General features: G+C 42.6%; 1 protein-coding gene across 2 annotated transcripts; it reads right to left on the bottom strand.

Moving 5' to 3' along the window:
- Positions 1-7,576: 7,576 nt before the first annotated feature.
- On the bottom strand, positions 7,577-17,760 carry LOC149869163 (histamine H3 receptor-like). 2 transcript variants are annotated; one of them, XM_090037312.1, is made up of 4 exons: positions 17,499-17,760; positions 12,574-12,740; positions 10,638-10,807; positions 10,419-10,555 (listed from the first exon to the last, which is right to left on the bottom strand). In XM_090037312.1, coding segments are annotated over exons 1-4 (576 nt in total). In that variant the 5' UTR covers positions 17,737-17,760; the 3' UTR covers positions 10,419-10,554. The 2 variants fall into 2 exon arrangements, with proteins under 2 accessions (XP_089893437.1, XP_089893438.1); XM_090037311.1 differs by having other exon boundaries at positions 7,577-10,807.
- Between the last annotated feature and the right edge of the window lie 4,865 nt (positions 17,761-22,625).

Genomic DNA, 22,625 nt, shown 5'->3' with positions numbered 1-22,625 from the left:
ATAGAGCCATCAGTTACTATTTTCTGAGCCCAATGCTCCAGCCAATTTTCTATCCACCTTACACTCTATTCATCCAGCCCATACTTGCTTAGCTTGCCTGGGAGAATGTTGTGGGATACTGTATCATAAGTCTTGCTAAAATTAAGGTACACCACATCCACTAGTCTTCCCACATCCACAGAGTCAGTCAGCTCATCATTGAAGGCAATTAGGTTGATCAGGCATGACTTGCCCTTGGTGAATTCATGTTGACTGTTCCTAAATGTTTGGTTCTGCACCAAAATAGGAATTTGTACTTTCTTATGAATAAACAGAATTACATCAGAGATATCAGCCCCCTCACCACTTTCTCCCCATCCATGTAATCATTTACAAGTCCTTGCATTTTGCTAGCTGGTCTGGTCAAATGGTGTAAAAATGTGTACCAAGTAAAGCAAATTAAACATGGACTTTAATTCCATATTCACAAGATAGCAGATAGCATCACAGTGCAGTGCTATAGTGTTGAAAAAAGTGATAATCAGGGTAATGATCAAAGACTGGCAGAACACATGCTATGAGCTCTGTGGTTAGTGTACAGGACTCCAAACAACTGAGCATCAGTACCTTCACCACCTGTATTGCACACCATCTTTCCCCAACATACTGTACTGCTCCAACATTGCAAACTGAAAATCCAGACACTCTAGAACTCAATCAATTATCATCCACAGGAAGCTCCACCAAAAAAAATAATAAAATATCTCCCCACACTTTTTTCACAGTATCCAGCAATTCCATTAGACCCATGCTTTCAGACTAAAAGCACAAATACAGTAATCTAAAGAACACTGGGAATAACTGGATGCTCTCATCCTGGCTGCATTTATTGAGCTTCCTGGCCTCAAATGCCAGCCTTCTGTTGTTATCAAAGGAGTACAGATTTGTATTAAGTAAACAATACTTTGTACACTTATAGTGTTTTCCATCTAGCACTCTGAAAAAGCTTTCCAAATATTAGATCAGATCCTCATCTAGTGTAAATTGGCACAACTCCCTTTGAGTTAATGGGTCTTTGACAATTTACCCCTGCTAGGTATCCTGCTTAAGTCCAGCATCAGCCCTCTAAGGCAGGAAGGTATCATTCTACAGAGATTTGTATGAAGGCAGAGACTGACAAGTGAAAATGCTGCCAGAAGTCAGTATTATAGCTGGGAATAGTGCACACTTAGCAGATTTCCAGATGACACCAAGCTGGATGGAGTTGCAGACACTCTGGAGGGTAGGGTTAGAATTCAGAATGACCTTGATAAACTTTATTCTGCACTGGTGAAACCTCAGATGGAGTACTGCATCCAGTTTTGAGCCCTGCACTTCAAGAACCATGTGGATACATTAGAAAGAGTTCAGCAGAGAGTAATCAAAATTATTAGAGGACTGGGAAACATGATTTATGAAGGCTAAAAGAATGAGGATAATTTAGTCTGGAGAAGAGAAGACTGAGGGCTGATTTGATAACACTCTTCAAATACCTGAAAGACGGTTATAAAGAGGATATAGACAGCCTTTCTTCCAAGTAATAGGACAAGGAGCAATGGTCTTAAATTAAAGCAAGGGAAATTTAGGTGGGATATTAGGAAGAACTTTTTCACTATGAGGGTGCTTAAGCATTGGAACCAGCTACCCAGAAAGTGTTCAGTTCACATTTGCTGCACTCTCAAATGCATATGGTCGAAAAATGCCCCCAGAGTCCAAAGTGGTATATTAAATTTAATTGTCACTACAATGTACGTTTGGATTTACTGTAAAATAAAGACAAGTTTAGTATAAAAAAATATATACTGTCCAGGTATTTTGAAGAAATTTTATTCCCTCCTTCTGGCAAGTCCCCAAAAACAAAAGAAATACATTTTCCAATACTTTTCTTAGGAGAACATCTTGACAATTGTTCCTAAAAGGGGTATTTCTACTGATTCATAAGTCTCTGCACTTCACCATGTGTAATTCCTCCACAGCCTTGCCCCAGGCTTGTGTTATTATTTAGAATACAGGCAGAATTCAGGACAGGTAACAGTCAGTAGTGTGCAAGTGCATGCCCTAGTCTCCCCAGCTGTACCTTGCAATGTCCAAAAGCTCATTTCACAGTTACGCAGCAGCTAAGGTAGTACTTGAACACTTCCTTGCTGGCATTCAGATACTCAATATAAAACATCATGTATCAAGGGATGAGTAGATAGGCTAGTTATCCAAATAGCAGGGGGATTGTCACTCCATCCAAACCAATGCTTGGGGCATTGCAGGCAAATGCTCCCAACATCATCACAGGAAAAGAACCAGTCTGAAACACCCTAATGTAGTGAAACTTGCCCAACAATCTTATAGTGATATATGAATTGCTTCAGGCAGTCAACTACATTTTCTGTTGAAGTAGTAACTGTGATGTTTAATGTACATTAAGCTGTAGTAAGCAGGCAGAAGATAGCCACCAAGTGCAAAAACCACTAATAACTTCTTGTGTATTGGACAGTCTAAGAAAACACAACACGAGCACATTCTGGATGGCAGATGTTGCCAGCCTTGTCCATTTTCAAGGGTCCTAGATCAAGCTGCAGAATCACGGCTAAGCAGAGGACCCAAAGCCTGTTTCAGAGGACCATAGCATGAACCTTTGCAGATGTGACAACTAGCTTGGTCAGCAAAGTAAAGGAATCCATGAAGCTATCTAATTAACCCAATAGTGAGATACAATTAAACAAAACACAAGGCCTGAAAGGAGAAATTATAAGAGAAGACCATACATTAAATAATCCAAATACACTATATCATAGCTTTATCTTAAAATAGTAGTAGTGATTGATGTAACCAAATGTATTAGATGTTATTTTGTTGCAATAGATATATTTTTCTTAAGATGCTTAGATAATTTGTAACAACAAAACATCTTGTCTGAGAAGACAATAAACTAAGGTAAAGAAGAAACAGGACAGTGTTGAACAGCCTTCCACAATGGGGAAGGGAAGGAGATAAGAAACCCTGCCTTTGACTGTCCCAAGGATATAAATCCCAACTGACACCTTCCAGGTCTACAAGAGTCAGTCCAGTTCCAAAAGTTTCAATGAAACAAAGAAATTTAAATAAAATGAATCAGAAGTCATTTTTGCCTCCATTTTCCCGAGCAGGGACCGGAACAGCCACCCCCCCTCTGGGCTCCCTTTAGACCCCAGGGGAGGCGCACCTAGGCCAAGGGTTAGTGAGGAACAAGTTAGGTAACTTCTGGAGGGACTAGATGTATTCAAATTAGCTGGTCCGGAAGATTTCCATGCTAGAGTACTGAGGGAATTAGCTGCAGTCATTGCAGCACCCCTGGCATGGTTGTACGAGCACTCGTGGTGCTCTGGTATGGTGCCAGAGGACTGGAAGAGGGCCAATGTGGTTCCCATCTTCAAAAAGGGGAGGAAGGAGGACCCGGGGAACTATAGGCCAGTTAGTCTTACCTTAATCCTGGGCAAGCGTTTTGAGAGAATTATTCTGGCACATGTCCACAAGGGGCCAGCAGGGGAGATTATGCTTAGGGTCAACCAACACGGGTTCATTAGAGGCAGGTCCTGTCAGACTAACCTGGTGGCCTTCTACGACCAGGTCACCAAATCCTTAGATGCAGGGGTAGCAGTGGACATAGTCTTCCTGGACTTTTGGAAGGCCTTCAACACTGTCTCTCACCCCGTTTTCATTAAGAAACTGGGGGACTGTGGTGTCAACACCTGCACAGTCAAATGGGTCACCAACTGGCTGGATGGCCGCACCCAGAGAGTGGTGATGGACGGGTCATTTTCGACCTGGAGGGATGTGGGCAGTGGGGTTCCACAGGGCTCGGTCCTCGGGCCCACACTGTTCAACATCTTCATCAGTTACTTGGACTTGGAGGGGGTGGGTAAAAAGCACCGTGTTCAAATTTGCTGATGACACTAAGATGTGGGGGGATGTGGGCATGCTAGAAGGGAGGAATAGGCTGCAATTGGACCTGGAGAGGTTACAGGGGTGGGCGGATGAGAATAGGATGGGATTCAACACTGACAAGTGCAAGGTCCTGCACTTGGTGAGGAAGAACCAGCACCATACCTACAGGCTGAGAAACACTCTTCTTATCAGTGCGGAGGCAGAAAAGGATCTTGGAGTCATCATTGATACCAAGATGAACATGGGCCAGCATGTGGGGATGCAGTCAAGAAGGCCAACCGCACCTTGTCATGCATCCACTGTGGCAGAAAGCCACCTTGGTTTCTCCCCAAAATCTCTACCCTGTGACCATGTGATTAAATCTCTGTGCTGTGACCATTTGATTAGGATGGGCCCAGCACAGAGAAGACACACCCTTACCCTGTCTCTTTAGGTAACTTGAGCTGGCTACATTCCCGAGGGAGGGGGGAAACCTGCTCCCTCTGACTACGTGACTGGTATCAGCTACCTGGGTGAGAGGCATCTACCTGGTGGGCTAGAGTCTGCCCGGCAACTAGTGATGTATTTCAAATTGGTTGGCCAACAGCCAACCGGAGCTGGCCTCCACTGGACCAGGTGAATGAGGTCACAGGGGCTATATAAGTTAAGACTGCCCAGGAGGAGGGGACAGTAGCCATGCGGGGGACTCAGTTTACCATCTGAAACTGGCTCGCTCCCCCAAAACTCACAAGCTAGAAACGGCCTGACTCCAAAGGGAAACTTCACTGGGCTTTGGAAGATGCTTGTGAGTAAGCTACTCAAGATCTGATTAGATATCTAGCTGGCAGTAACTTAGATGCGTGATCAAAAGACTACCTCAGCCAGACTGTTTGCTCTTTAGGATTTCTAGGATATTGCTCAATCTTGTACCCTATTTTCACCCTACCCCTGTAATCAATAAAGTTCTCCTTTGTGACCGGTGTGGGAGACTTATTGAGAGCTGGGTCTAAATTATGCCCAAGAGACCCCTTAGGTCTGTGGACTAAGGGAGACTTTCCTTTTTGCCCCCTGACTTGGGGAAGTGCCCCAAGTGACTGTACTGGGTCAAGTACCCTTAGGACTTTAGGCCTGTGTTTCCCCGAGGACACAGGGCCACGAGACAGTCCCTTCTTGGGGTGGTGGCAGCTATGTTACCCCCAGGCTAGCGAGTGTGCTCCAGGAAGGGAGTTGGCCGGACGTGAGGCACCCCTAGGGAGGCATTCGGAGCCTGGAAGGAGGGTGGGTGCAGGGAGGTGGGCGGCTCAATGCAGGAGTGCCCCCTACTGGCTCACCACATCCACAGATGGATCGCAAGGAGATCCAAGGAGGTGATCCTCCCCCTCTATGCGGCACTGGTTAGGCCACAGCTGGAGTACTGCATCCAGTTCTGGGCGCCACACTTCAAGAGGGATGTGGACAACATGGAGAGGGTCCAGAGGAGGGCCACTTGCATGACCAGGGAGCAGCAGGGCAGGCCCTAGGTGGAGAGGCTACAGGACCTGAACCTATTCAGCCTCCACAAGAGAAGGCTGAGAGGGGATCAAGTGGCCTGTTACAAACTAGTCAGAGGGGACCAGCAGGCATTGAGGGAGTCCCTGTTCCCCCAAGCACTACCAGGAATGACTAGGAATAATGGTCACAAGCTGGCAGAGGGTGGATTCAGATTAGACATCAGGAGGCGCTACTTCACTGTCAGGGAGGCTAGGATCTGGAACCAACTTCCAAGAGCAGTGGTGCTGGCTCCTGCCCTGGGGGTCTTTAAGAGGAGGTTAGATGAACACCTTGCTGGGGTCGTTTGACCCCAGTACTCTTTCCTGCCATGGCAGGGGGTCGGACTAGATGATCTACTCAGGTCCCTTCCGACCCTAGAAACTATGAAACTACAGGAATATTAGAATCAGCCATCTATAAATATGGGGTATAGGTTGGAGGGAAATTTGGAGAACTCAGAAACTTCAAGAAGACCTGCTGCAAATCTATGGGCCACCCTCCTCCCTTCTCTTAAGTTTCCCCAGCAACCAAAGGTGAGAATCAATATTGTGCTGTTCAGTTATGGCTTTACAGCACTTTCTGCCTGCTTAATGCACAATATGTGTAACATCTGTACCTAGCCAAAAGGAATGAAAACAAAGAATTGACATTTTCCAAGTGGTACCTTGAGTCTATCAAACAGTGTCTCAAGTCAGAGTAGCAATAGAGCAAGGGTTCTTACCCTAAGTTAAAGCTATTTTTAGTACCCAGTATTTTTTTCTCTTAAGGTAGATATAGCACAATCAACTTACTTCTGAATCTTCTTGATAAGTTAAACAGGTTGAGCTCTTAAATCCATCATCATAGTTTTTGCAAAGTAATGTTTACAGAATACAGAGATCCCATTTCCTCTTCACGCCAAAGCAAAAGGTTTTCTTTGTGCAGGAGAGTAAACCTTTTGCATACATACTGAATTTAAGAAATCGTCTTCCAAGGAATAAGCATTAGTTTTTTTGTGATAACAATGTCAGTTAAAGGACACACAAGGTTAAAGTAAACATTTGTTTTATTATCAGCCATACATTAGATATTTCCTGCAAATATTAGTATCTTTGCTTTTACTCTGTGTAGCAGAGCACTAAGATGTGCCTGCTCCTTAAGGCTGAAGAAGCATGGCCAGGGAACTCAGCAGGCTAAGAAGAGCTCGGCAGGCTATGCAGAGCTCCCCAGCTGCAGGTTGCCTAAGGGAGGAATGGGGCACAGCTGCTTGACCAGCAGGAAGCAGGGTTCTGGGATATATAAGCCCAGGCTGTAGCTAGCAGACACACATTCTCTCTGGCAGCTGACAGAGAAGGAGCTCCTGCCTGCTAAAGCTACTTCAGACCTGGTGCTGGCTGTCTAGCTGTCTATACTACTGCCTGCTCTGCTATCTAGGTGCTACATACAGGGAGTCTCCCCGGGTACCTAGAGTAGGGGCATGTTACTCTGAGTAGAAGTTTGTTCCCTTAAAGGGGTATAGCACAGTTATTTTTATTATTTAAGTTATAGCCTAGGGCCGGGGTGGGCAAAATGTGGCCTGGGGGCCAGATGCCCCACCAAGCCATTCTATCTGTCCCACGGGGTCCCTAAAAAAATTAGAAAATTAATATTTATCTGCCCCTGGCTGCCTATCATGTAGCCCTCGATGGCTTGCCAAAACTCAGTAAGTGGCCCTCCATCCAAAATAATTGCCCACCCCTGGCCTAGGGGCTTGCATTTGTGTTCATGTTTGCCCTGGTGCATTGGGACAAGGCTAGAAGGGGAGGTTTGGATGTCTGATTAGTGCCTGGAGGGAGACAGCATATGATTTTATAGAGCCCAGTGTCAGGCACAGCAGGCATAGTGCTGGGGGCGGGGGGCAGAACCGGGTGACCAGGAGAGAGGCACAGAGTCAGGCGGCCAAGGGAAAGACACAGTGTTGCAAGGGGAAAAAATTAATGCCCAGTTAGGGTCGCTCAATAAGTGGCTGACTCCTCAGTTTGACTCACAATAGGGGTGGTCTTTTGGCCTCAGACCTGTTAATAAATGGGACATGAGGTATCTGTCACCACCAACCCACCTGGCAATTAGTCTGTGAGTTGATTTAATTAGAACCCACACATGAATAATCAATGAAACAAATGATAACTGTTTATTAAATACACAAACAGCAAACAACAGGTAAGTAATATTGACACTAAACACGGTACTTACACACTCTTATCAATCATACCCTTTACACCTAACTATACTACTTTGTCTATATCTATCTAAATATTACATTCTACCTTCCAATTATTAGGAGTCACTTATACTAATACAGAACAGATGGCGAGGAGGGAGGCAGAGCAGGGTGATGCTTACAACAGTGAGGCAAAGGGCTGCTACAAGTGTAAAACACACCTGGAGGGAGAGAGGTTTTGGGGAGCCAACCCTAATTGCCTCTGCTGTGGAGTCCGCTGAAGGGGAGCAAGATGCTGGAGACCCTCAACTCACCGGAGTGTTAGATGGCATATTTCCACAGAGCACCACATGCTCCTTCCCGCTCTTCACCTTTGACCAGCACTCAGGCACTCAGGCCCATGCCGACTCCAGTCACACCCTAACACTCTCTCACTATCTTTCAATTGGACACCATGAGTTAATCTCCACCACACTCAGTCGTGCATACATCAAACCCACACCAAGCAATCCCACACATGTGCCTCAAGCATTTCCACCCCACTCCACCCCCAAGCTCCAACCACACATACACTTTTATACGGAATGTGTGCACGGCACTCTCTAGTGAGCCCCCAAGGGAGGTTATGACAGGGGACAGATTGCTGTAGATAAACTTTGTTCCTATGCTCTTGCTCTAAAGTATCCACTACTGCCACTACCAGAGACAGGATACTGGGCTAGATAGACCATTGTTCTGACCTGATATAGTTTATGTAATTGTTCTTATGTACTATTAAATTAGTTCTTTGGGAATGGTCCTTCGCTTCTTGTACAACTAAAGCTTATTAGCTCCAGCTTGCCTATGGTACATAGGTGTTTTACATGCATCACAAAATAGGTTCCTCTCCAAAATTGCTTGTGATTTTAATAGACAATATACAGATATAGGAGCCAGGAGATGGAATATGGTATATTTGGGGTATAATTGCCTTTTTTCCCATTTAATTGCTTCATGTTGACCCATCAAAATTAGTTTGCATGCACATAGAATGTGCTTCACCCAAAAAGCGTATATTGTATTGAGAAATGTAAAAAGACTAACAGATAGAATTAGATTATCATATTCACATGCAATCCCTACAATAGACCATATATGTTACACTGAAGATCTTTGTCATTTGTACTATTTAAAAAATACATATATTACTGAATTGAGACTTTCCTATGACCTTTCAAAAGTGCATATGTAGCACTCATGTTTCTTTAAATGACAGTTATAGATATATGAACCTAATCTACTCTTAAATGGTCCACTGACTCATTTGAACATGCAATTCAGACTCTCTATTCTTTGTGATATACCAGAGATGACCTGGGTGCTTGAGCACCCTGGGTGGCAGCTGCGCACAGGGCAGCATCAGTGGCTGTGATGCTAGCTGTGCTAGTGCCCTAGCCATATGCTCAATGGCTGCTGTTTATGACCAAATATTTCTACTGTATTATATAAGTTATGAGCCTGCTTAGCTAACATAATGGGGAGAACCTTCTACAGTAAGTTCTCCACATTATGTCAGCTAAGCAGGCTGCAGTAAGTGTCTTAGATTAATGGTATGGGTATATTAGCATACTCAAGCTAACCTTAAATCTGCTAGGGCATGTATTGCTAGCAATTTAGCTGTGCCTGTATACATGGTACATACCCATCTTTTTAGAGAGTTTTAGAGCCTACAGTGAGATTCCTAGAGGCATGAAGCTAGCTGCAGCTGCTCTGCTCGCAGTCCACTAGCTACCTAACTAAAGCTTTAGTCACTGCACTGAATGCAGTACAGGCAGTCCTGGGACTTATGACACAATTGGTTCCTGAAAACCGCATCTTAAGTTGAAACATTGTAACTCGGAACCAATTTTCTCATAAGAAACAATATTATAAATGGGGGATTGGTTCCTGAACCAAGGCCCAATACCCTATTTTCACCAAAAATACCCCAGAATTTTGTACTCGATCAATTATAGATGAGTAATATAGGTACATTAACATATTTATATTGTAAATAGCAATCATATTAATTTGGAAGGACTTCTTTGAGGTGATTTTGCTGGACTTTTTGAAAGGCTCTTGGTTGGATTTTTTGAAGGGTTCTTGGCTAGAGTCTTCTCAGGAGTCTTGGCTACAGGTTTTTCTGCAATCTTGTCTGCTTCCTTAAAGCAAGTGTCCAAGGAAGTTTGGACAGATGTTCTCCAGGGAAATGAGCACTGCAGCAAACTTGTTTGCTGGCATGGCATTGCATCGGATCAAACGTTGTAAGTTGAAACTGGCACTGTAAAGTTGAAACGGTGCCAATTTGTAAAACTTGTAAGTACGAAATGTTGTAATTCAAAACATTGTAAGTTGAGGACTGCCTTTACTGGTATCCTAAAAAGAGGATGATTGACTTAGTCTCACAAGCTTTTGGGGGCATAATATTTTGATGAAAGCCCTTCGAAACTTAACATGACAGAGAGAGTAAAGAAAAGGGTTCACAGATGAATTGATCCACAAAAGCCAAAATGTGGCTTCATACAAAGAGTCAGACACACATGTTCCACTGCAGGCTACACGAATAAGTGTAAGGAGTGAATATGGTGCCCAACAAATAGTAAAGATACAAACAATTATGGAAAGTGGTTTTGCAATGTTTTTATGTCTCTGTGGTTTGGACTGAGTCTTTTTTCTATAAGACCCCAAGTCATCATTTTCAGAGATTATTGAATGGATTTGAAATAGATTTGAACTGTCAAGTGCCAGTGACTGATTCTGTGTTCCTGGTGATGTAGAAGCACTGTCCTTTGTTTCTAAATCAGGAGAAGGCATTCTTTTTTTCAACAAAGTGCAAAGCCTCGATGGCTGTCTCTTGCCCTCTGGAGAATTTGACAACTGTACAGAGCTGTTTCTCTTGTGCTTTTGTATTATCTGGAAGATACGCAGGTTGAAATAAGCTACGGAGAATAAAGGTATAAATGACCCCAAGCCAAAAATACACATGGAAATATACCAGTTGGAGATGAATTCAGGATAGCACTCTCCATCATGCATGCTGCTGCAGGCAACCACATATTCCTGAACGATTATTGCTGGGCCATCAAGTAAAAATGCAAAAACCCAGATTGCTGCCATTAAAACAACAGCCTTTGAAGTCATTGCCTGATGACTTCTGTAATACATCTAGAAGCAAAATGAAAAGACCACATGTCACACACTGAGAGATCCTTTTGGAAAAAAGTAAAAGTACTTCCTAAAACAACGCAGAGAACCTAAGAATAATATTTGTTTCATAGTACCTGTTAGCTTCTTGCATAGCATGCAGTCTTCCCATTCAATCTGCTTTCAGCTCCTCATCCCAGTTCCAGTCCCCACTTCAAAGCCCAGTCATAGTCCCTTCTCCCAGACTCCCTCTTTACAATTTTTCACTCTCCGTATTCTAGGCAGACTGCATTTCCCCAGCTACCACAGCAGCAGCTACAGGAGGATCACAGATGGCACAGGCTAGGCATTCTGGCTGATCTCAGTTCTGCTGCCTCTGGCCCACAGCAGCCAGAATTAGCAGCTAGGGGAAGACCTCCCTGGGCTGGAGAATGCTCACTGCTGATGCAATGTGGGGAAAATATTAGCTATCAAATCCTAAGAAGTCTCTATTTAATGAATGCAAATAAAGATTTCCAGAGACTTATTTCTGGCCAAATGTGGACTGTTTTTCACAAATATGCACAAAAGGAATATTTCTGACACCAAAGCAACCACCTGCCAAATGTCAGTTCCCCTTTACAAAAAACTCCCCAGAGAACGAGTAGATTTCCTCAAGGAAACGTTCAGTGGAATTTTTTAACACTGACAAAACCAATGATTTTAAATCTATGGAGGAAAGCTACTAGGATGCATCTACATGAGATGTTTACTACAGAGCTCACTAATTAGTAGGGACACAACAAAACCACAATTATGCAGATTTAGCGGATTACACAAAATCTGACATTGCCCGCAACAGTGGACAATACCCAAAAATCTGTGAAATCTACAGGGGGAAAAAAAACTTACTGAAGATGAAATGCCAATTAAATTATAATTCAATTCAAGGTGCTGCAGCAGCCTGGTGAGGCGGGAAAGGTGGGGAGAGCGGTATGCCCACTCAAATGGCTGCCAGGAAGATGGCTGCAGCTCCTCCCCTCTCGCCGCTGATTGGCTGCAAGGGCTGCCTGTCAAGTGGCCCTGCTCCTCTCCACCCATTGGCAGAGAAGGGTGGGGCTGCATGACAGGAAGCTCTCACAGCCAGTCAATGATAAGGGGCAGGGCTGCTGGGCCCCTCAGCCAATCAAAGCGGGGGGGAACTCTGCACTCTGCCCACAAAATGGTGTCTGGGCCCAACATTCTGCCAAAAAAATCAACTGGTAGCCACTCCAAATTCGGTAGGTCCCTACTAACTAGCTCTGCTGAGTAAAGTCTCTGCCTCTATACGTGTAGTGGATGGGATAAACTATTTAACTCTGCCGTAGGTTAGTACTTGTCAACACAAGTACTATCCTATGGCCAAGTTATTTACTCCATCACAACACATGTCTAGACATTGATGAGGCTGGCTGGGGCACAAGGGTGCTTCAGTGCTGCAACTGCCTGCTGGCCAGCCCTGCACTGGAGCATCCTCATGCCCCAACCAGCCCCTCTGCAGCACGCTGAGCTGGAGCAGCCCTGCGCTGGCAGGATAGGCCCACAGGCTCCCTGTGAACTGGGGCTTCTCTGTCCTGGCTCAACATCCTGTGGAGGGATGCCTGGGAGCAATAAACTCCAGTGCAAACTGTGCTGGAGTTTATTCAATTGCATTAATAGAATATGTAGATGTACCCCATAACTATGTAATCTATATTATATTCTATGTAGTTGCAATTATGTGCAGTCTTCAATGTGCATAAAAGTATAATTATGAATGTTCTACTTACAGCGTTACTGACGGATAGGAACCGATCATAGCTGATAAGAACAATATTAAATGATGAAGCCGAGCACATGAGAGAATCTACAATAAGCCAGAGTTTACAGAAGACTTTTCCTAAATGCCATGTTCCTGTTAGGACATATGGGATATACAGAGGGATACTGAATGCACCTATGGAGAGAAATCATAAATATACAAATGAGTGATTATGCTCAGAACTGATGGTGCTAATGTGGATACAGAACAATTTTTGTGACAAAAAAAAAAGCTAAGGTCAGATAGATATAAACATCTTGAAGTTCTTATGTCTCATGAAATTAGTGAACAGATTTCTTTCCACTAGATCTCAGCAGTTTTTATACACTGCTCATCTGTTCATGGGCACATTATAATAATTATTATTAGCATTTGCCAGATATGTGTCACAGCTAAAAATGGGGAGTAGTTTTTTTACCACCATATTAAAACGTCAATCCATAAACAGCTAATAGAACGTGACAAATGACTTTATCATTTGACTTTAAACGAGTGTAATTCACCAAAAATGTAGTTCTATCACCATGTTTTTGGCCTCTCAAAAAGAACATGTAGTACCTAAGACAATTCCATTAGCCAGGTTCAAAAATGGAATAAACAAAGTCATGGATAATAGGTCTATTAGCCATTGTTGAACAGAATGGTTGGAAAGGTTTTCTCTGGCATCCCTAAAACGATAATTGTATTTAAAATTATTTAGAGACAGACACCTGATGATTCTTATCATATTATGCAATCCTGGTCCTATAAAAACATATAAGAAACACCACCTGTTATCCATGGACAACACAAATGCCATATCAGTAAAACAAACTCAAGGAAATATGCATGACATCTTATGCATGAAGACCCTCTCAAAATATTGTGGGGTTCATGACAGTATGGTCATTTTTTTAATACTTCATATTGATGTCTGAAAAGATTTCAGAACTATAAGGGATTCAAATGTACAGTAGGCAACAGCAAGTTGATCTGAGGGGAACTGCAATTTTCTGATTGGTTTAAGAACCAAAGACTGTCCATCAGGGTAAAAAATGAGTGCCTTTTGACAACCCAGAGGTATATTATCACATCTGGAACTGGAAATGCTACTCAGTTTGGGATGTAGATTTCTGGACAGCAAATATTTCAGCCTGAACACTTTCTTTGGCTTTACTTCCTGTGCATATCCCAGGATCAGGCAGGAGGCCACCAGCCATAAGACGGAGGACTGAAGACTGGGCTTTAAAAAATTGAAATAGACTTCAGTGAAAAAGGAACCTTAGACATCAGATACCCTTTGAAATAGTGTAGATGTATCACAGTAGGATGTTCTGCTCCTCTTCATTCCATGAAATAATGATTCTAGATTTCTCTGGGAAAAGGACAGTACTTACCTGTGGAAGTGGTGTTCTGCCAGCTGCAAGCCAAGATTCCCCAAAAGGACTTAATGACACTTTCCAATATATGATGACCATGCTAAACTCCTAAGCTGGTTTTTCCCAAGTTCGGGGTCACAATCCCATAGGAGGTCACACACTCCCAGGGAGGAAAGCATGGGGTAGCATATGGTCCCCAGATTTGTCCATGGGGTGGGGGTGGATTCAGGTTGCCTGCTGTGAGCTTGGGGCTTGCTGTCCTGCTCCTCTTCTTCTCCCCGCTCCACCCCCAGGGCCTCTGCAGCAGAGCAGAGTCGGGAGGCTTGGTATTGCTGCTGGGAGCCCCACACTGGCTGCACCGCTATGGCAAGTAGACCCTTGCCCACCAACAGCAGCAGCAATTTTGTGCTGCTGCTGATACTGCTGTCAGGCAGGCAGGGGGCACCTCACTATGGCAGCACAGCCAGCATTGGGCCCCCAGCAGTAGCACCAAGCCTCACCACTCCACTCTGCCATGGAGGCCCTGGGGAGAGGACAGAAGGGCAGGGAGCCACAAACCTGTAGTGGGCAGCCCACATCCTCCCCTGCCAATGGGCTCTGTTGCAGCTGTGCCACCTGCAGGGATGCAGGGAGGAACCGGCCTCTGTGCTCCACTTCAACTCCAGCATCTGCCACCACCTGTAAGCAACAGCCAGGGCTCAAGTACTGCTGGGCTAGGGGAGCAGGGGGCTGTGGGCCCTGGCCCTGGTCCCATAACTGGGGCAAATGGGGACCCGTCCAGCAGGGCTGGAGGGGCCAGGGGGCTACAGGTTGCGAGTGAGGGGCACCTGCAGGGCTGGGGGTGTGGAGTGAGGGGCACTGCAGTGTCAGATTTAGGCTTAAACTACTTAAACTACAGAGTAGGGCCTCACAATATGGGGGCCTCTAAATAAAAAAAGAACTGGACATCTTTATTCTAATATGACAAAAATATACATATATATGGCTCCACTGTTATTCATACTGAGTTCATATATTTGTGCAGAAATAATAATTCATCTTAAAATGTCATGAAAATCCATTCTCTTGGACTTCATGGATTATTTTTATCATATGGGGCCTCTTAAACTGGAGATAGTTTAGGGCCTCAGCATGTCATAATCCAGCACTGGGGCACTGGTAGGGCCAGGGGGCTGTGGGTGGGGAGTGAGGGGTGCTTGGGGAGGTGGGAGGCTATGAATTGGAAGTGAGAGGCCATGCTGAAGAAATGGGGTCATAAATGGAGTCGTGCTGAAGAAAAGGTTGGAAGCATGGTCCTAAGTCTCCAAAATGCATTGATTAAAGTGCTAAATCCATTAGTGGTCTGATTTGCAAAAGAGCTGAGCAGCCAAGTACATACCAGAGATTCACTGACCCATAGAAGAATCACCTACAAATGTAGAGGTCTCCATGGGACCTGGATGGTGCTCAGCATTGTTGCAAATCAAATAACTCAGATCTATTTAAAAAAAACCCTTATCTTTTAATTTCAGACTCTCCCTTTTCCTCCAGACCCACAGCAGTATTTCAATGTACGTGCAGATCCCTTTCATCAGCGCTAATAAGGCCTTTTATTTAAAGTGGCGTTTCCTTTCAAAATGAAGCTTCTGCTACAATATCTGCTGGAAAGCCTCATTTCAGCAGTATGGTAGCACACTAACACCACCTAGTGAATTAAATCAGCTGTCTTGAATAGCATGGGCTGCTACTAACCAAGAACAAGGTAATACAGTTAGAAACAGGAAGAGTTACTCAGCAACACACAAACTTTCTGTCTTCAGAGCTTTCTAAGTGTGTCCACACAATGCTTCCATAATTCACACACAAGCTATTTCAACTAATTTGCAATGTAAATTGCATTTATAAAATTAGTGTCATGATCTGTTTTCAGCATAGATAATGTTAGCAATACACTTTGACGCTGTATGCAGAGTGTATACACTTTTCCTATTTGTAATACTAAGTCCATACTTTAGCATCTGAACTGATCTTTTGAGAGCTTGGCTCAGTGCCAGCAGCAAGTCTATGTGTTTATCATGTCTCAGTATAATAGAGAAGAACAACATATTTCTGTTGGAGCACTTAACTTTTTCCCATCTTTGCCTTTGAATTTTGCCCCATAGCCAAAACTGCTATTTTGGCTATGGCTAGCAGTTTTGCTCTTAGACGGTGAGAAACTTGTCCTATTCCCAGTAGATCAAGTACACATTTCTAAGCAATATTCCCAGCCCAAAAGCTGAACAAAAGCAGAATTCTGAGACCAGAAATAAAAATTTACAGACATTAATGGGAAACCCGCAGCTCCACCACACCAACAGAACTATCCTTTTCCCAAACAATACTTGGAGGACATATTATGTATGAGATACATTTGTCATTTAAATAATCCTCAATTGTGCCATTTCATTCTGTGCCTGTTTTTAACAATCTTTGACATGAGCTGCAAAGACTAGTTCAGTCTTTCACTTATCAGTTTCATTATATGATGTCAGTATGACATTGCACATTCTTGGGTCTCACTAAAGGCTTAGGTCTTGCCCCTGAATAGCACTAATCATTTAGATATGAATGTCTGATCTCATAATTAGGTTAAAGCAAATTAAAAGGGATATTGTTACTGTTACACTTAGTTTCTAGAAATACAGTTTTGTTTTGGAAAAAGTACCTAACATTCTTGAAATATAAAACTTAATTTAAACCCAGCATTCTGTGGTGTTAAACATCGATCATATTTCCATCAAAAATAGCTTTGTCATTGTTGTTTATCTATGTAGCTTAATAATTTTGTGCATCAGAAATCAATATTAATTTAGTTTTATTTCAAAACAATTTTAAAAGCAATGTGTTAGCCTATTATATTTGTATGTATATGCTAATGTGCAGTGCTATTAAATGATATTTTAATGGTAATTTAAAATCTGTTAACCACATATGGCCATAAAAGTACATACCCAGATACAGTCACAAATATTAGAATATTTAAAAGTATTGCCTACCTCTAGTCATTTGGCCTCTTCAGTAACATTATGTAGTTTATCCTTTTTTCAAAATATACTCAATAATTTCTATATTTCAATATAATAGAGGAAAGCTAAACATATAATAGTATATAAAAGATCTATTGGCTAATGTAGACTGTGCTCATTCAGGCGCTATGTGGTGACCAGTTTTACAGGTACATAGTAGCTAATCAGAAAGAATAATATAACAATAACAGCCCTGTTGCAATGATATTGTATGCATTTACAAACAAGAGTAGCAATTTTCTTCTTCATCAAACATTTTCTACATAGATATCTGACAAAAGATTATTTTTTTATGATGCATTTCTGAGAATGAATAGACTGCTAAAGTACTTAATGCCGCTTCCAACACATTACAGTATTCTGTGCTTAGGTCTATTTGCATGTGTGGGAAACTATATTCTTAGAAAAACTGCTTACTGAAATTAATATTATTGCTTAAAGATACCCTTAAAAGGGCATATTATATTCCTTGAAATAAAAAAAAAACTTACCCACTGCAACGTCAGAAATAGCAAGATTTAGAAAGAAATAATTACTCCGATATCTCAGATTCTTGTCCACAACAAAAGCCAGGATGACCAAAGCATTTCCAAGAACTGTAACAAGGGCTAACAATGCCATGAGAACACTCAACAATATCAGAACACCGGAAGAAAGGTCTGGTTTGAACTTTATGGTAAAAGAAGGGAGGCTTATGTTACACGTACTGTTAATATGCATATTGTTCATTGAAGTCAGTTCACTTCATGAAGAAATTCAAATCCAGTAAGTGTATCCCGAAAGTTAATGTAGATAATGTAAAATAAGAAATTTGGAAAGGAAAATCTTGATAAAACCAAAAAAAATCTACAGAATATCAACAGTAACATCTGCACACCTCACTGAAACACTTAAAAGCTGCACACCTCACGGAAACACTAAAGAGAAGCCCTTAGCATATGCCTCACATCCTTATATTTGACACCTCCCATTCTGGCCAACAGTCTTTTGAGTCTTTCAGAAACTTTCCCTTCTCCCCAGGGGACTGAGTACACATTTCTCAACAACATTCCCAGGTCAAAATCTCTTCCAGAAAAAATTTAAAAACCACAAAGAAAATCCCATATAGACATTAATGGAGCTCTACTGCTAATCCCCAGCTCTGAAAATGCACCTCTCCCCTAACAGGGTGTGCTACGGAAGTGCACAGTGCATATGAGATAACTCTAAAATCTAAATAAGTCCCAGTGGTGCTGTTTTATTCTGCTCATATTTGTTTACATTCCATTTCTCAGAAAGCAAAGACCTCATTACATGTATCATGCAAGCAGGAAGCAAGAAAGAGGGAGTAAGACCTTCAGGATGAGGGCACTGCCCTGAGAGAGGGGAGTTCTGAGTTCTGGTCCTTACTGCCAAGGCTGCTTATGCATTTTATATTAAACAGTCATCTGTTAGGAACAGAAATTACCCTGGAAACATGGATCAGAATCCAGGCTCTCCCCCTTTCACTCATCCCCTCAACTCCTGGGCCACAAGGTCATTTTGGTTGCTGTCTTTCTGGTCCCATTATTTCCACATTCTTGGCTGCATAGTGGCCCAGCTTTCTCAACAGGAAGGATAAAGAGTCTCCCCTACCTCCAAACTGTAACGGCATACTTGAGGGAGATGTGGATTTGTATCCTGAAATATAGGCTAACCTTGAGTACAGTTCTCCCACCCTCTGACTGAGTGCTGTAGCTGTAACCACTAGGACTAGGGACAGAAGTTAAACATAAACCAGTTTAAGTGATCAGAAACTGTTTTACACCTGTACCAGAACAGAAGATCAGTGTACATAAACCAGTTTCAAAATGGCTGAAACTCAGTTAAGATAAACCTGGCTGAATGTAATATCAGATTTAACTGATCTGGGTCAAACCAGTTAATGAAACTTCTGTCTCAGACCCCTTCCTGGCTCAAGTTAAATCAGAGTTCTCCAGCATCCCAGCATGGTTTTCAGCCCTGGGCTGGGCTGGGCTGGGCTGTCTGCTCCAGAAAGCAGGGCTGGCCTGGCTCCTCTGCTCCCTAGCTGGAGCAGTGAGGACTGGCTAACAAGGGAAGGTGTGGGAGGCAAACCACGGTTTGGGTCTGGGGCCAGGGAGAGGGTTTAAACACCCCTTCTCCCACTCAAACTTACTGCTGGCTGCAACTGTGGACTACAAATCCCAGAGGCACCTGGAAGCAGGAAGAAGTGATGAGCAACCCTGCAGAGTCCTGTTGTTGTAAGTCTGGACTGCAAATCCCAGAGACCTTGGGGACAGCAGGAAGAAGAAGTGAACACACAGTCAGAGAGCTGTGTTCTAGTGCCCCCCTGGCTTCTGGCCTGAGCCACTGTTGGCATGTAGCTGTATTTTCGCAACCAAAGGTAAATGTCTGTTCACTTCTATTTCAATTTAATTTTTGCAGCTTAGACTAACCTGCAAAGACTGAATCGATTCAGCCTCAGGCTTTTTGGCTGTCTGTACCTAGCCTAGGTTACTATACAAACAGGAAGTGCACCACCACTAACTAGATAGATGCCAAGTGAGTCATTTATCTCAGAAGAAGGACAAAGTGTTCTGTTTCCTAACTGTGCAGAAGTGCCTAATTTGCAGCCTGAGTCTGGTCCTTAGCCCCAGAGAAGAATGAGACTTCAAAAAAGATTGTGTTATGGGAAAAGAATATCTAGCCTTCTTGAAATCTGAACCCTTGTTTAAGACCACAATTCTTAATTATACCCATTTCATCATACAGCTACTAAAGATAGCAGTAACTGTTTTAACTTCAAAAATCAATTTTTTTGTATATTTTAGAGGAATTTGAAAAACTGCCTGTGCTTATTTAGATGTAAATGAGTGCTTGCATTTTAAAATAGATACATATTTAACATGTTATTTTATATATGTAAGATCATGCATTGTAGTTTATGCTATGTATTTCATCATGTAAAATATTTTATAGTATAATAATATCTTTTATTGTAGTAAGGCATTCGACTCTGTTAAATGCTCTGCTCTCTGGTGCCTTCTTGCAAAGTCCAGCTGCCCAGACAAACTAATTAACATCATGCGCTGCTTCCATGACAACATGTGAGTCCATGTATCAGTGGGTGCCGACTCATCTGATGTCTTTGCTGTAGCCCATGGGGTTAAACAGGGCTGTGTGCTTGCCCCTACATTATTTACTCTGGCCTTGGCTGGAGTGTTAGAAGCCACCTCATGTACTACCACTACTGGTGTCATCCTAACAACATGATTTGATGGCAGACTTCTAGACCTCCACCGATTCAAAGCTAAAAGCAAATCCCAACAAAGTGAAGTAAAGGATCTACTGTATGCCAACGACTCAGTGTTTGTCGCTCTTTCTGAGAATGACCTGTAACATTTACTGAATATCTTTGCTCGTGATGCATCCCTTTTAGGTTTCTGTATTAATGTAAAGAAAACTGAAGTCCTGTACCAACAACCTTGTGGCAGAAACCTATCACCTCCATCACCACCAGCAATAAAACTGAATGGCAGCCAATTAAATGATGTCAAGTCCTTTTGCCACCTACATAGCACAATTACCAATGACACCAGCATTGACAAAGAACTTTCAGCATGCTTAAAGTCAGCTGCCTCAGCATTCAGTTGCCTACAAAAAAGACTATGAACAAGATGGAGGATCAAAGTGTCTACAAAATGTCAGGTTTACAGAGCTGTTGTGCTCCCTTGTCTTCTATGCTATTCTATACTGTCCCCTTTATCATTGCCATATCAAAAAACTTAACTGCTTGCAACAATGCCACTTACGCAGCTTAATTGGTATTAAATGGTTTGACAAAATGACCAACAATGAAGCAGTTTGACTGGCAGCCATGCCAAGCATGGAAGCCATGCTAGCACAGAGGCGAATGACCTGAGTTGGCCACATCATACGTGTATGGACAACAATTGACTGCCTAAGAGAGTTCTGTACACTGAATTTGAAAAAGGCAGTAAAAAGGTTGGTCATCTCAAACACCGCTACTGGGACTGCATTAAGCAGCACCTACAGTTTGCCGGGCTGGACTTAATGTCCTGGGAGGATATGGCCCATGATAGGTGAGCCTTGCACTCCACTACGAAGAAAGCAGAATGAGCAACAAAACACCATTGCACCACCTTGGCTGACAACAGGAGGGAATGTAGATGCAAATACCAACTTTCCCTGGCACGTCTCCTGAACCCTACATGTCGAAACTAACTTCCAGTATCGTAGTAGTCATAATCAAATACAAGTGACAGTGATTCATTTGTTCATTCAGATTTGACACACACAGAAATGCACACACACATTGGGAGCCCCGGTAACTGTTAAAACAAAAAGTTCTAAAAAAGAACAAAAAGTGCAGATCATGTACTGCAACAAGGGGCTTGTAGGCCACATTTTGGTAACCTCTGGTTAAGAGCATATTTTTAAAACCTTAAAAATCAGTTACATGATCTGAGGTATGTGTGTGTATAAAAATATGTATAAAAATACAATATGTAATGTATACAAAATGTATGCAAATATATACTTATATAATTATGTTATATATATATAATGCATATGATGCATATATTGTATGTACATACATGTATATTATATTAATATAAAAATATATATTTAGTCATGTACATACTGAGATACATGTACACATACATACCTCAAACTATGTAAACGATTTTTAAGGTCTTAAAAACTATGCTCTTAACCAGAGGTTCCCAAAGTATCCACAACAAAAGCCAAAGCATCAGTTGGTTAATATATACGGTTCACAATCTGACAAGCTGCTGTGAAGAGTTTTAAATCCTAATATACCAAATTTTGCACCACAGCAACAATGATGTCATGTTCCTTCATATACAGTAATCATCCTTTTTCTCTAGCAAACATCTTCCATATAGATATCTAACAAAATAATTGATTGTTATGCATTTTTCAGAATAAAAAGCTTCTAAAGAACTTAATGGTGCTTAGGCTACTCTAAGGCCTACATGTGGAATACTCTCTTCTTTGAGAAACTACTTAATGAAATAAATGTTGTTTTGCCCTAAAGATCATCTTAAAAGGCATGTTGCATTCCTTCATTTAAAAAAAAAAATGAACTGTGAACAGAGAACAGACAAAACCATTAAGAACAGTCAGTAATACAAAACCTCCATTGAGAAGTTTGTGATGGATAAAGTTAGACATGCAGCAGTCATATGTAAAGCTTCAGCACTGTTGTTATATATATTCTGCATCCAGGTCAGTTTGCTTCATGAAGAAACTCATATCAACTAAGTCAGAGGTGTCAAACTCACCCAGCCCCCACAGGCCAGACCTGAACCGTGGGGCTTCTTGCGAGTGGATGTGGATGTGGAGGCTGTGACTGGGTGAACAGCAGCAGCAGCGGAGCAAGCAGCATCAAAGAACCACAGGAGTTAATACAGCCATCACTTCCAACCCTGCTACTGACATGAGTCCCTAATGCAGTGCCTCCCAAACTTTTCCTCAGCATGGCCCTATTTCCTCAGCATGGCCCCTCACTCCCAACCCACAGCCCCCAACCCCGCATGACCCCATCTGCTGATGTTCCGATCCCATTTGGGGTTGCAACTCACATTTTGGGA

This window comes from Crocodylus siamensis, chromosome 3 (genome assembly GCF_052110815.1).
Source record: "Crocodylus siamensis isolate JL-2025a chromosome 3, ASM5211081v1, whole genome shotgun sequence".
Taxonomy (NCBI): Eukaryota; Metazoa; Chordata; order Crocodylia; family Crocodylidae; genus Crocodylus; species Crocodylus siamensis.
Note: the sequence above shows the minus strand (reverse complement) of the source record. Positions and strands in the feature narration are given on the sequence as shown.

Coding starts and splice junctions, on each gene's coding strand:
- LOC149869163 (XM_090037311.1), bottom strand. CDS start 17,736: ATGAACAATATGCATATTAACAGTACGTGTAACATAAGCCTCCCTTCT. Junction 12,741..17,498: donor TATTTCTGACGTTGCAGTGG/GTAAGTTTTTTT, acceptor TTCTCTCCATAG/GTGCATTCAGTATCCCTCTG. Junction 10,808..12,573: donor TCCTATCCGTCAGTAACGCT/GTAAGTAGAACA, acceptor TTTTGCTTCTAG/ATGTATTACAGAAGTCATCA.